Source organism: Salvelinus alpinus, chromosome 10, assembly GCF_045679555.1.
Source record: "Salvelinus alpinus chromosome 10, SLU_Salpinus.1, whole genome shotgun sequence".
Lineage (NCBI taxonomy): Eukaryota > Metazoa > Chordata > Actinopteri > Salmoniformes > Salmonidae > Salvelinus > Salvelinus alpinus.
The window spans coordinates 72,657,982-72,673,177 of record NC_092095.1 but is presented as its reverse complement, the minus strand read 5'-3'; the positions used below and the strand labels follow the sequence as shown (position 1 = coordinate 72,673,177).

The window sequence follows — 15,196 nt, the reverse complement described above, 5'->3', positions numbered from 1 at the left end:
GACTGCAGTCTTCCAGCTTCACTGATGCCATCTCTGGATCCTGCGGTGCAAACTGGGCCTCGCTGTCACAATCAGGACCCAGTGACTGTATGCTTGGACTCCGTGTGGAAGGAGAGAGGCAGGCTGGGTTTGTCCTCACTGTTGATGTTACCGCCCTCGGCCTGAAGTAATAAAGAGAAACGGATACAAAAGTTAGTCTTGACAGTTATGGCACTTTCTTTATTCTCTAAAAATATTGTTTCAATTTAGGTGCAGGAGCACCACAATACTGTTGAGCTAATATTCTATAAGAGGAACATGAGCTCAAACAGTAGACATTTGAGGTGCCGGTACTCAGCTCCGGTGAGCTCCTGTCCAAGTCAAGCACTGATCTCATTTCAATAGATCTGGTAGCTAAACATTGACAACAAAACATGAATTAATTCACATTAGACAAAGTTTACAATTTAAACCAGGCTACACAACTTAAGTGCACTTAATCTATAGATTTCCTGAATTCGCATAAATGACATAAATGTTTTAGGCAGCACTATGTACTATTTTTCTTAATAACCTTGTCTTCACTGTATTATTTCAATCAAAACCAATAGTATATCTGTTCACACCATAGTAACATTTATAGATAAAGATAGAAACAACGTAATGCGTCTGAATATTAGTACACATGTAGAAAACTGATAATCATTACATTCAGCTTCAAAACAGTAGTGCAACTATGAAATTGTCTCTCTCTGCCTGGACTTTTTATCATTGTATTCACAGGAATGTCCCTGTATTGATGTGTAATTTTGTTATTATTGTTGCAATAAAAGAAATTGACGCAGACCGAGTGGCGCCGCCATTTTACGAGCTCGTGAACGAATTCAGAAATCTCAAGTAAATATATTCTTTAGAAAGTTTAAACGTGCTATTACATACCTGTAGTAATAAATAGAAACAGACACGAAGGTTATCTTCTTGACTGCACCGTTCTGGCGCTTTCTTTACACTGGAGAATGGTGCGCGCCTGCCCGGAACTTCCTGTTCTTCCACTAACACCGTCCGTGCATTCCGGCATCCTTGGGAAGGTTCTACCCCATTACAAGAGAAGGGGGTCGTAGCCTCTGCCAGGACACATCTCCTTTGCATAGAGTTGATCAAGATGTTGATTGTGTAATGCTATTTCTATAATATTTTCTGGTCTGTGGTGTGTACTGAGGAGCAACCAGACGCTGCACATGACACATTTATGAAATTGATTATTCCAGTTACTAATAAGCACTCACCTATTAAGGAAATGACTGTAAAAACTGTTAAATCTCCTTGGATTGATGAGGAAGTGAACAATTGTATGGGTTGAGAGGGATGAGGCAAAAGGTATGGCAAATAAGTCTGGCAGCGCAACTGATTGGCAAATGTACTGCAAATTAAGAAAGCGTGTGACTAAACTAAATAAAAGTAAACTATACTATGAAACCAAGATAAATTATATAAAGAATTATAGTAAAAAGCTTTGGAGCACATTCAACAAAATTCTGGGGGAAAAAGCTAACTCAGCTCCTTCATACATTGAATCAGATGTCTCATTCATCACAAAACCCACTGCTATTTCAAAATCCAGTGAAGTTAATTTTTCCATGACAGGTACCAAAGCCCTTTGTAGGGTCATGTGAAGGTTTTTGTGGTTAGAGCTTTGGGACAGTAACTGGAAGGTTGCTGGATCAAATCCCTGAGCTGACAAGGTGAACATCTGTTGTTCTGAACAGGGCAGTTAACCCACAATGACCCCAATAGACCGTCATTGTAAATAATAATTTGTTCTTAACTGACTTGCCTCATCAAATAAAGTTTTTTTTTTTTTTTATGGTATAAAAGGTGTTTTTCTGGAGTTTGATAAAGGTGGTATGAAGGAAAAAGGAAACCGCACACTGCTCTTGGTAGTATCACTGATATTTAATAAGCTTTACGTATCGGCCTCACCACCTCCGTCAGAGCTATTGTGAATTTTTTTAAATTAGCACCTTAGCATCATAAATATTACAAAAGTGTATAAATAAGACATATTAAACACGTCTGTAAAACCACAATGAGGCCATAGTAAGTTTTCATGAATCATTGGGTACATCGTACGGAAAACATCAGAGTAATCTGAAATAGGGTCATAATTCATGTTCAAATTCACAACATAACATACATAGGCATTTCATCATTAAGTCCTTCAGGAAATAATGTCTGGAGGGTGAAAATCCAAAAACATTCTCTTTTACTCAGAGTATTATTAATATCTCCTCCCCTGTCTGATATCTTAACTTTCTCTATGCCACAAAATCTAAAGGTGGAAATGTCATGCTTCAGGTCATTGAAATGTACAGCGACTGGATAATCCCTGTCGTTTCTCCTGATTTAACTTTTATGTTCACTAATTGTCTGTTTTGAGAGAGCGGGAGGTTTTACCGACATAGCAGAGCCCACATGGACATTTAATAATGTAAATAACATGGCTGGTGGAACACGTAATAATGTCATTTATTTGGATTTTCACCCTCCAGACATTATTTCCTAAAGGACTTAATGATGAAATGCCTATGTATGTTATGTTGTGAATTGGAGTGTGGAAGGAGAGAGGCAGGCTGGGTTTGTTCTCACTGTTAATCTGTCATCTTTGGATAGGATCCCAGTTCTAAATAGAATCTGAGATCAACTTCCTGGTCCTCTCCTGTGCATGCTACATCCCCTCCCATTGTTACTGTGTGTATGAAAACATTTTGAACAATGGCTGCCTAAAATGCTGTGGTGCTTACTAACACAATAGGAAATGTTGTGGTAGATGTGGGCCATCACATGTGAGGTCACATTTATTTCACTCTGAATATTCATACCAATGACTCACCCTCAAATGGACCATCAGTACCAGAGTTCTACAATACTATTTACATAATCAACTGGACATTACAACAGTCTGACCCTCTATATAGTCTTTGGTATATATTGAACTCTAACAAAGGGCCATGGAAAAGGTCTGTTGAAATGAATACTGTAGTGGTGTGAGAAAGGTAACACAAGCTTCCTCTCTGGTTCCCTTATCCAATCGATAGATAGTGGGTAATTCTTGAATTGAATGGGAAATGTTATCTCTGGACCTTGGTACCTAATAAAATGCAGTTATTTAATACAAAAAAAAAGTTAGATGAAATGAGTCTGTGTAGTTACTAACCCTTGTGATAGTGAGTGGAGGATGACACGCCCCTTTTTAGCTTTCAACTTTTACCCACTTTCAGAATAGTTATTTTCCCCTTTTGTATTGTACAGCCTACTGATATGAATACATACACTACCAGCCAACAGTTTGGACACACCTTCTCATTCAAGGGTTTTTCATTCTTTTTACTATTTTCTACATTGTAGAATAATAGTGAAGACATCAAAACTATGAAATAGCACATACGGAATAATGTATTAACCAAAAAAAGTGTTAAACAAATCAAAATATATATTATATTTGAGATTCTTCGAAGTAGCCACCCTTTGCCTTGATGACAGCTTTGCACACTCTTGGCATTCTCTCAACCAGCTTCATGAGGTAGTCACCTGTAATGCATTTCAATTAACATGTGTGTGAATTTGTGGAATTTCTTTCCTTCTTAATGTGTTTGAGCCAATCAGTTGTGTTGTGACAAGGTAGGGGTGGTATACAGAATATAGGCCTATTTGGTAAAAGACCAAGTCCATATTGTGGCAAGAAGAGCTCAATTAAACCATTTGTTACAGAATTTTAGTTAGTCCAGCATAATGATTGAACTTTCCTTTCAGCACCATGGAGTGAATCCTTACCACCGCTGCACCTGGCTATCAGCCACCGGAGTCCAGTCTGGCAGCGAAACAGTTAATTCTGCCTAATTTACTGCTGATATGACTGACTTGCTTAAACAAATATGGTTTCTACTGACTCCTTGTGGATTTGTGGAAGTCGATGAGAACCTTCTAGTTAAATAAAGGTTAAATAATAATAATAAAATATGTACATGGTAAAATCACCACTGTAAAACAAATAAGGTGTTCACTCCTTAGGCCCACCTTCCTTTCTGCGTCGGACTTCAGCCTCATGTCTGGGGTGGAACATCTACTTCTAAAAGTACCATGCTTACATTCATAATGACATCTCAGATTGAACTGACACACTGCAAACAAGACACACTGGTTTGAAATGACAGAAATACGATGAATATATTTTAACAGAACAGGTAGGCCTATTAATACAGATATTGGTGATTATACCACTGTAATCAGATGGACATTATTATGTTATGGTCATTGAATTGATTAGCCCACTAACCACATGTGTTAAATGTGTAGTGTAGCTTCACTGTGTAGGACTATGAATTGGGCAGCTATAAGCTATTTGTTAATAGCTAATAATGTTCTGGCCCGCAGACTAGCTCCAAGCCCAGCAACAAATTGACTGGAGGCCAAACTTAGTTACCAACCCACATCGTATATTGTCAATTCAATTTCCCCCATCATCACAATACAGATAATTCAAACAGATATAGTGCTAAACTTGAAGGACTCATTGTCTCTGTGAATTGAAATGTTGTTCCCCACCAGTGCCCTCAGAAGAGGAAACAATGATACAATGTAGTCTAACAACATCTCTCTCAAACAGCACAGATGTGAGATGTGTTTCACTGTAGAAGCACTGGTCCTCTTACATTTTAATTCCAGGTTGCATATTACAATTTTTAAGGACATATCAGATCTGCTCTGTCCATAACAGTCACACCAAGCATAGGGTTGGTTGGTATAAGATTGAAATGGGTAAAGAATGTACCTGTGAAAACCCTATGAAATAGCTCCCCAATACCATCTGATGTATATATTTAACGAATTACATGAATGGAGACCACAGCCCTTCCGACAATACATTTAAATTGTGTTTTACTGTGATTTTTCTCCACCCTGCTGCATGTATTCAATGTATTCCATTTCAAATGTGTCTCCCAGTGCGGCTTTAGTTCCGGGCTATTATGACACGTCTGTCAGTTTCTTCTATGTTCCTAGGCCTCTAGTACAATGGAAACATATATTGTTTTTAGTTCACTGCCATTCCATGAAAACACCATGCTATATTTTTTTAATTGTACTACAATCATACATTTTTGTACAGTTCTTCACATCGGAGTGCTGCTGCAGGCCCTTTGTCTCTCTTGACCATGTCGGGCGGGCCGGGCACAACGCACAAAGCTCAAGGCGCGTTCTCCACTTCCCTCTGGTAGCCTGATAACACATCACTCCCGACAGACACAAGCAAACACTAAATGTAGCAGCCTATACACCTAATCATTAGCGATCTGACATGCTGTATTGCATGGAAACTGTAGGCTACTAACAACAGCAGCTACATAGTCTAGTTTACTATGGTCCTGTACCTCTGACCAGGGTCAACAAAGTGGTAATGTTGTGTATTGTATATACAGTATTTCACTTCAGTTAATTTCATTTGAGAGAAAAAAGTGTTTGCCCAGCATTAATTAATGTACAAACATTTTTTTCATTACCTTCTTGTCATTTAGCAGATGCTCTTATCCAGAGCGACTTACAGGACAAATAAGAGTTAATTGGCTTGCTCAAGGGAACAATGACAGATTTTTCACCTAGTCGGCTTGGGATTCAAACCAGCAACCTTTCAGTCACTGGCCCAACACTCTTAACCGCTAGGCTACCTGCCGCCAGATTAATTAACTTCAATACAGTTATTCAAATACATTCATCATCAATGACTAAAATAATGAATCTAATATTAAAATACTAATTAATAAACAAGTACTCGATTCATAGCCTGTTTATCATTAAACAAAAGTTGTTTAGTAATATAAAATAATCCACCCAAACTAATGCTAAACACTGATCATCACACCATCTTTATCTGATATACACTGAGTGTACAAAACATAAGAAACACCTTTCTGATATTGAGTTGCACCTCCCTTTGTCCTCAGAACAGCCTTAATTCATTGGGGCGTAGACTGTCCAAGGTGTTGAGAGCGTTCCACAGGGACCAAATATATGGCCCATGTTGACTCCAATGTTTCCTACAATTGTGTCAAGTTGGCTGGGAGTGGATCTACTCCGAATTGCTTGTTCCATCTCCTCCCACAGATGCACAATTACAGTGAATTGAGTAATCTGAATTCATTGTCATGTTCTTGGAACCATTCCTGGACAAGCCTTGTGGCATAATCCTGCTAAAAAAAAATCATTTTGCAGATGGATACACTGCTGCCATGAAGGGATGCACCTCAACTCCAGCCACTTTAATAATGGAAAAACATATGTAAAAATGTATCCCTAGCCACTTTAAACAATGCCACTTAATATAATGTTTACATACCCTACATTACTCATCTCATATGTATATACTGTCCTCTGTACCATCTACTGCATCTTGCCTATGCCGTTCTGTATCACCACTCAATAATATATTATGTACATATTCTTCATCCCTTTACACTTGTGTGTATGAGGTAGTTGTTGTGAAATTGTTAGGTTAGATTACTCGTTGGTTATTACTGCATTGTCGGAACTAGAAGCACAAGCATTTCGCTACACTCGCATTAACATCTGCTAACCATGTGTATGTGACAAATCAAATTTGATTGGCAATGATGTTTAGATATCCTGTGGCATTCAAACATTGTTCAACTTTTATCAAGGGGCCCAATGTGTTCCCTGAAAACACACCCCACACGCCTTCACACCAGCCGCCTGCAATGCGAACACACAGCATGGATGCATGCAGTGGTGTAAAGTAGTTCTTTAAATCATTTTTATTTAAAAGTTTTTGGGGTATCTGTACTTCACCATTTATATTTTTTTGCCAATTTTTACTTTTATTTAACTAAATTCCTAAAGAAAATGTACTTTTTACTCCATATATTTTCCCAGACATCCAAAAGTACTAGTTACATTTTATATAGATTACTAGGACAGAAAATGGTCCAATTCCCACACTTATCAAGATAACATCCCTGGTCATCCCTACTGCCTGATCTGACAGACTCACTAAACATTAATGCTCCATTTGTAAATGGTGTTGGAGTGTGTAAATGGTGTTGGAGTGTGTAAATGGTGTTGGAGTGTGTAAATGGTGTTGGAGTGTGTAAATGGTGTTGGAGTGTGTAGATGGTGTTGGAGTGTGTAAATGGTGTTGGAGTGTGTAAATGGTGTTGGAGTGTGTAAATGGTGTTGGAGTGTGTAAATGGTGTTGGAGTGTGTAAATGGTGTTGGAGTGTGTAAATGGTGTTGGAGTGTGTAAATGGTGTTGGAGTGTGTAAATGGTGTTGGAGTGTGTAAATGGTGTTGGAGTGTGTAAATGGTGTTGGAGTGTGTAAATGGTGTTAGTGAGCCCCTGGATATCTGTAATATAAAACAACAATTGTGTCGTCTGGTTCACTTAAAAACCTTTTAAGGATCTTACGCTTTTTATTGACATTTTCACCTAAAATGACATACCCAAATCTAACTGCCTGTAGCTCAGCGCCTGAAGCAAAGAGACAGCAGGGGTTCAAAATGTAGAACCTGGTACCTACATTTGAACATAAAAACTGATTTTATCAAACTAAACTATGCTACATTTTATCTCTAGGACCCTCAAGATGACAAATCAGGGCAACATTACTGAATGTAGGTACACTATTTACCTTCAGAGGTGAATGTATCAAACCAGTTGCAGTGATAAGTTGTTGTTTTGCACTCTCCTCAAACAATAGCAAGCTATTTTTTCACTGTAATAGCTACTGTTAATTGGATAATGCAGTTCGATGAACAAGAATTTAAGCTTTCTGCCCATATAAAAGACATGTCTATGTCCCCGAAAAGTTGGCTGTTGTATACAACGTCATTATAGTCACATTAGCAACAACCGTCCCATTTTAGGGACACCCAACCCATAGAGGTTAATTTAAGAAATTTGAAATGATTCATACTTTTAGTTTGAATACTTAAGTATATTTACAACCAAAAAGTTTTACTCAAGTAGTATTCTACTTGGCGACTTTCACTTGAGTTACTCTTGCCACATTAAGAGCAGAAGTAAGGCTTCTCTCCTGTGTCTGTTCTCTGATGAACTTCTAGCTGACCTGATGTTGTGAAGCATTTTAATCAGTCAGAGCAGGAGTAAGTTTTCACTCCTGTATGCATACGTTCATGTCTTTTTAAGGGGCCCGGTTGAGAGAAAATCCTTCCACAGTCAGAGCAGGAGTAAGGCTTCTCTCCTGTGTGTATACGTTCATGTTGTTTTAAGGTGCACCGTTGGGAGAAACTCACCCCACAGTCAAAGCAGGTGTAAGGCTTCTCTCCTGTGTGTGTTCTCTGGTGAACTTTTAGCTCAGTTGATGTTGTGAAGCATTTTACACATTCAGAGCAGGGGTAAGGCTTCAGTCCTGTATGTCTACGTTTATGTGTTTTTAAGTTGCACAGTAGAGAGAAACTCTTTCCACAGTCAGAGCAGGAATAAGGCTTCACTCCTGTATGTATATGTTCATGTGTTTTTAAGTTGCACAGTAGAGAGAAACCCGTTCCACAGTCAGAGCAGGAGTAAGGCTTCTCTCCTGTGTGTGTTCTCTGATGAACTTCTAGATGAGCGGATGTTGTGAAGCATTTTACACAGTCAGAGCAGGAGTACGGCTTCTCTCCAGTGTGCAATCTCTGATGAACTGTCAGAGACCCTGATGTTGTGAATCTCTTCCCACAGTCAGAGCAGGGATACAGATTATTTCCTGTGTGTATTTTTAGGTGTATTTTTAGCTTTGATAGAATTGGGAAAAGCTCCTCACAATGTGGGCAGTGGTGAGACCTCTTAGCTCTGTGATCTTCCTGATGTTGCTCTCTGGATGTAGAGAATGTCTCAACATGGTCTCCTGTGTGAACAACATCAGAAGAACCAGTCAGTTGGTGCGATATGCATGTCATTCAAATGTATATATTAGGAAGTCCTTCTTACATCAGCAGTTATCACCCAGTGCTTAACAGAAACCCTGCCTCAATCCCCAAAGAGCAAGTAATGCAGATATAAAAGCACAGTGGCCACAAAAAACTCCCTAGAAAGCAGGAACCTAGGAAGAAACGTAGAGAGGAACAAGGCTCAAAGGGGTGGCCAGTCCTCTTCTGTCTGTACCGGGTGACATATGTATTCATATCAGTAGGCTGTACAATACAGGGGAATAAAACTATTCTAAAAGTGGGTAAGAGTTGAAAGCTAAAAAGGAGCGTGTCATCCTCCACTCACTATCACAAGGGTTAGTAACTACACAGACTAACTTCATAGAACTTTAAAACACTGGCAGTTTGTCTACTTCACTTCTTTAGTCTACTCTCTGATCACTCCAGACAGCCCAGTGAATAAAACAAATGCTGACAATACTGGTGTCAAACCATGCAAGTCTCAGTAGCATGAAATAACATCTACTTTCTCATTGAAACAGTTCATCATGAAACAGTTCTACAGCAACTTTTTATGCACAGTGGGAAGATGGAATGAATAACACAAACTTAGTTAGATAGAACCTGCTCTTACCATGAGAAACAGATTTCCCAATCTTCTCCTCCTCTTCTTCATCTTTAATGTTGACATTCAGCTCCAGTGTTTGACTGCAGTCTTCCAGCTTCACTGATGCCATCTCTGGATCCTGCAGTGCAAACTGGGCTCCACTGTCACAAGCAGGACCGAGTGACTGTAGGTTTGGACTCAGTGTGGAAGGAGAGAGGCAGCCTGGGTTTGTCCTCACTGTTGATGTTACCGGCCTCATACCTGAGTCGGCAAGTAGTAGAAGAGAAACAGACACAAAATATATTGTCTTGACTGTTCTGGCACGTTCTTGATTAACTCTATTAAATATATTCAATCTTTTCTTGTTCAATATCTAATTCAGTGCTTGACTTGGACTGAAATAGTTGCCGATACTCATTTTGGGTGCCGGTACCGTTTCTATTTAGGTGCAGGGGCTCCACAATACCTTTGAGCTAATACTTAACCTATAGTAGATAAATGCATAAAACCGAGGTAAAGACAGTTTCAAGTTGGATATTCGACTTATATTCACGCTTTCAAACCACTTGAGCCACAGACTCCAAATAAGTGTCATGATGTTGGAAAAATTGCGCACAACATTGCACAGGTCTTATTTTCACGATTTGGACATTCATTCGCTTTTCAAAGCTAATAAACATGTGGAAATGTGAGCAGCATTTTGTATTCCAAGTTGAATTAGTTAGGGAGCGTAAACAAAGTACAAACTATTTTTACATTCCAATTTCAATAGCTCCTTGGTTATGTGACCTACTAACTTCAAACAAGGTTCAGAATGTTCAATGGGCCGACACATTGCACACCCTTAAGCTTGTCCATTTTCATCTCACATGGTATTACATGAATTTCTCAAAATGTAGAATTTCAATAGTTCCTTGGTCATGTGGCCTACCGACCTCAAAAAAGGTTCAGAATGTCCACTGACTATACCTTCATATCGCACACTCTGATGTTTGTCTACTTTCATCTCATGCTATTAGACTTAAATCTGTAAGCTTTGCAGGTCTTCATTTTACATTGGTGTTACATAAATAAATAAAAATGTCAACGAATGTCCATCCTCGTAATAACTATCTTTCACATGGACACTGAAAAATCCGCAAATGGCCGTATGTGGTATGGATCAAGGACAGGGTGTTCAAACAGAGGTGCGTAAAGGATGGTGCAGAGGTAGGCCTCATGAAAAACAATGTTTCATATGCTCTTTTTAATAACACAGATATAGGCAGTGATTTGTCAGTCACAGTGAGCTTGAAAACGTGAAAGAATCATTTTCATAGCATCACTTTCATACACTGTACATCAAGACAAATCCTTCCACGCGCTCCAGCAGGTATATCTCACTGATCATCCCAAAAGCCAACACCTCATTTGGCCGCCTTTCCTTCCAGTTCTCTGCTGCCTGTGACTGGACTGGAACAAAATCGTTGAAGTTGGAGAATTTTATTTCCCTCACAAACTTTAAACATCTGCTATCTGAGCAGCTAACCGATCGCTGCAGCTGTACATAGTCCATCTGTAAACAGCCCACCCAATTTACCTACCTCATCCCCTTACTGTTTTTATTTATTTACTTTTCTGCTCTTTTGCACACCAGTATCTCTACTTGCACATGATCATCTGATGATTTATCACTTCAGTGTTAATCTGCTAAATTGTGATTATTCGCTCCTATGGCCTATTTATTGCCTACCTCCTCATGCCTTTTGCACACAAAGTATATAGACTCCCCCCCCCCCCACTGTGTTATTGACTTGTTTATTGTTTACACCATGTGTAACTCTGTGTTGTTGTCTGTTCACCCTGCTATGCTTTATCTTGGCCAGGTCGCAGTTGTAAATGAGAACTTGTTCTCAACTAGCCTACCTGGTTAAATAAAGGTGAAATAAAATAAAACGTTGAGTATTAGAACGCAGTTAACATAACCTGATAATGACTTGATATTTGAGTGCATTCACAACAAGCCATCTGCAGACAACTTACAAAATGCAAAAGTGCATTTGAGGGTTTGTTTTTCTGATGAAAATAGTTATTTGATGCATGGCCTACTATTTCTAACTGGGAAAATAAATTCCTACGTCTTTGTGAGTAAAATCCTTTTTCCAAAATTGATTTAGGTAAATTTTTGTGAAGAGGTATGAGGGTTGTGATATGGGTCATTTAATAGTAAAATTATTTAAGGGATCAATAATTTCTATATTGCTTCTCCAGTATCTGCATGAACCATCAGGCCCAGTGTTTTTGGTTGACCTGCTGGACAGAAAGAGAAGGAGGAATCGGAACACGCTGCATTCAAATTCAGGTCTTAGTTATTCCATTGTACTGGATCTAATACATATTAGTATTTTACATACATTCATAAGTGTAATACTTTTTTATGACATACTGTGAAAAACTCTTGGCTGCTGGCTCTGTCACTTTCAGACTTGAACCACAGGGGTTCTCTGTAAAGAGAGAGTAATCCAAAAGGCACAGACACACCCCTTGACTTTCAATTGGCACCGTTGACCTGTATGTATTCTCTCCTGATTGGCTCTGTGGTGCACAGTCTGGCAGTCTGACTAAAGAGCCAGAGGTATGAGGAGAGACATCCTCCTTTGTATTTATGGGAACAAATATTTCCTAACACTTTGGACAGTTAGAAGACACAATGCATCAATGCAACAAAAAAAAGTATTACTAATTCCTGTCCATGAGTAACCTCAACCTTGTGGGTCTGTGGGTGTTTGGGCCAATAAAGTGCCAACTCAATTCTACCACTGACTAGTCTCTCATGCCCCTATGAACAGGGACACAGGGCAAGTTTTTAATCTAAACCAGGCCTTTTTTACTGGAGTACACTAACCCCTAATTGGGGCTCTTTTCTTGACACATAGTAGCAGTTTACCAGATAACAAGTCAAGAAGAACAAAAGTAGATTGTTGTAAGGGTGTATTACATCCTGTGCTGGCCCCATTGTCATATCCATTCTGGATTCTGAGTGGTAAAATCATAGCTGAAAAATGTCTCTATGTATGTGTATTCATTTACCGCCAATACAGAACTGCCAAAGGGGGTGGAGTTGCAATCTACTGCAGAGACAGTCTGCAGAGTTCTGTCATGCTATCCAGGTCTGTGCCCAAACAGTTCGAGCTTCTACTTTTAAAAATCCACCTTTCCAGAAAAAAGTCTCTCACTGTTCCCGCTTGTTACAGACCCCCCTCAGCCCCCAGCTGTGCCCTGGACACCATATGTGAATTAATTGCCCCCCATTTATCTTCAGAGTTTGTACCTCTTAGGTGACCTAAACTGGGATATGCTTAACACCCTGGCCGTCCTCCAATCTAAGCTAGATGCCCTCAATCTCACCCAAATTATCATGGAACCTACCAGGTACAACCCCAAATCCGTAAACTCGGGCACCCTCATAGATATCATCCTGACCAACCTGTCTTCTAAATACACCTCTGCTGTCTTCAACCAGGATCTCAGCGATCACTGCCTCATTGCCTGCGTCCGTAATGGGTCCGCGGTCAAACGACCACCCCTCATCACAGTCAAACGCTCCCTAAAACACTTTAGGCCTTTCTAATCGACCTGGCCCGGGTATCCTGGAAAGATATTGACCTCATTCCGTCAGTAGAGGATGCCTGGTTATTCTTTAAAAGTGCTTTCCTCACCATCTTACATAAGCATGCCCCATTCAAAAAATGTAGAACCAGGAACAAATATAGCCCATGGTTCACTCCAGACTTGACTGCCCTTGACCAGCACAAAAACATCCTGTGGCGTACTGCACAGGCATTGAATAGCCCCCGTGATAAGCAACTTTTCAGGGAAGTTAGGAACCAATATACACAGGCAGTTAGGAAAGCAAAGGCTAGCATTTTCAAACAGAAATTTACATCCTGTAGCACAAACTCCAAAAGATTCTGGGACCCTGTAAAGTCCATGGAGAAAAAGAGCACCTCCTCCCAGCTGCCCACTGCACTGAGGCTAGGAAACACTGTCACCACTGATAAATCTACGATTATCGAGAATTTCAATAAGCATTTTCTACGGCTGGGCTTGCTTTCCACCTGGCTACCCCAACCTCGGGCAACAGCTCTGCACCCCCCACAGCAATTTGCCAAAGCCTCCCCCATTTCTCCTTCACCCAAATCCAGATAGCTGATGTTCTGAAAGAACTGCAAAATCTGAACCCTACAAATCAGCTGGGTTAGACAATCTGGACCCTCTCTAAAACTATCCGCCGCAATTGTTGCAACTCCTATTATTAGCCTGTTCAACCTCTTTCGTATCATCCGAGATCCCCAAAGATTGGTAAACTGCCGCGGTCATCCCCCTCTTCAAAGGGGGAGACATGCTAGACCCAAACTGTTACAGACCTATATCTATCCTACCCTGCCTTTCTAAGGTCTTTGAAAGCCAAGTTAACAAACAGATCACCGACCATTTCGAATCCCACCGTACCTTCTCCGCTATGCAATCTGGTTTCCGAGCTGGTCATGGGTGCACCTCAGCCACTCTCAAGTTCCTAAACGATATCATAATCGCCATCGACAAAAGACAATACTGTGCAGCCGTATCCATCGACCTGGCCAAGGCTTTCGACTCCGTCAATCACCGCATTCTTATCGGCAGACTCAACAGCCTTGGTTTCTCAAATGACTGTCTCACCTGGGTCACCAACAACTTCTCAGACAGAGTTCAGTGTTTCAAATCGGAGGGCCTGTTGTCCGGACCTCTGGCAGTCTCTATGGGGATTCCACAGGGTTCAATTCTCGGGCCGACTCATTTCTCTGTATATATATCAATGATGTAGCTCTTGCTGCTGGTGATTCTCTGATCCACCTCTACGCAGTCGACACCATTCTGTATACATCTGGCCCTTCTTTGGACACTGTGTTAACAAACCTCCAAACGAGCTTCAATGCCATACAGCACTCCTACCGTGGCCCCCAACTGCTCTTAAATGCTAGTGAAACTAAATGCATGCTCTTCAACCGATGGCTGCACACACCCGCCCGTCCGACTAGCATCACTACTCTGTACGGTTCTGACTTAGAATATGTGGACAACTACAAATACCTAGGTGTCTGGTTAGACTGTAAACTCTCCTTCCAGACTCAGATTAAGCACCTCCAATTCAAAATTAAATCTAGAATCGGCTTCCTAATTCGCAACAAAGCCTCCTTCACTCATGCTGCCAAACATACCCTGGTAAAACTGACTATCCTAACGATCCTCGAATTTGGCGATGTTATTTACAAAATCGCCTCCAACACTCTACTCAGCAAATTGGATGTCGTCTGTCACAGTGCCATCCATTTTGTCACCAAAGCCCCATATACTACCCACTGGCTCCAGGTCATCTATAAGTCTTTGCTAGGTAAAGCCCCACCTTATCTCAGCTCACTGGTCACCATAGCAACACCCACACGTAGTACGCGCTCCAGCAGGGATATTTCACTGGTCATCCCCAAAGCCAACTCCTCTTTTCGCCGCATGTCCTTCCAGTTCTCTGCTGCCAATGACTGGAACTAATTGCAAAAATCGCTGACGCTGGAGTCTAATATCTCCCTCTCTAACTTTAAGCTTCAGCTGTCAGAGCAGCTTACCGATAACTGCACCTGTACACAGCCCATCTGTAAA

At 40.5% G+C, this 15,196-nt stretch overlaps 1 protein-coding gene across 6 annotated transcripts in view; it reads right to left on the bottom strand.

Moving 5' to 3' along the window:
* Positions 1-15,196, bottom strand: part of LOC139533032 (zinc finger protein 271-like) — a 279,603-nt gene that overhangs the window by 218,354 nt on the left and 46,053 nt on the right. For 5 of the 6 annotated variants that reach the window (XM_071331201.1, XM_071331202.1, XM_071331203.1 and 2 more), the window contains one exon: positions 9,551-9,784. The exons of the other annotated variant lie outside the window; for it this stretch is intronic. In XM_071331201.1, the coding sequence (XP_071187302.1) occupies positions 9,551-9,784 (234 nt within the window). The remainder of the gene's footprint in view (positions 1-9,550; positions 9,785-15,196) is intronic. 6 annotated transcript variants of the gene reach the window in all.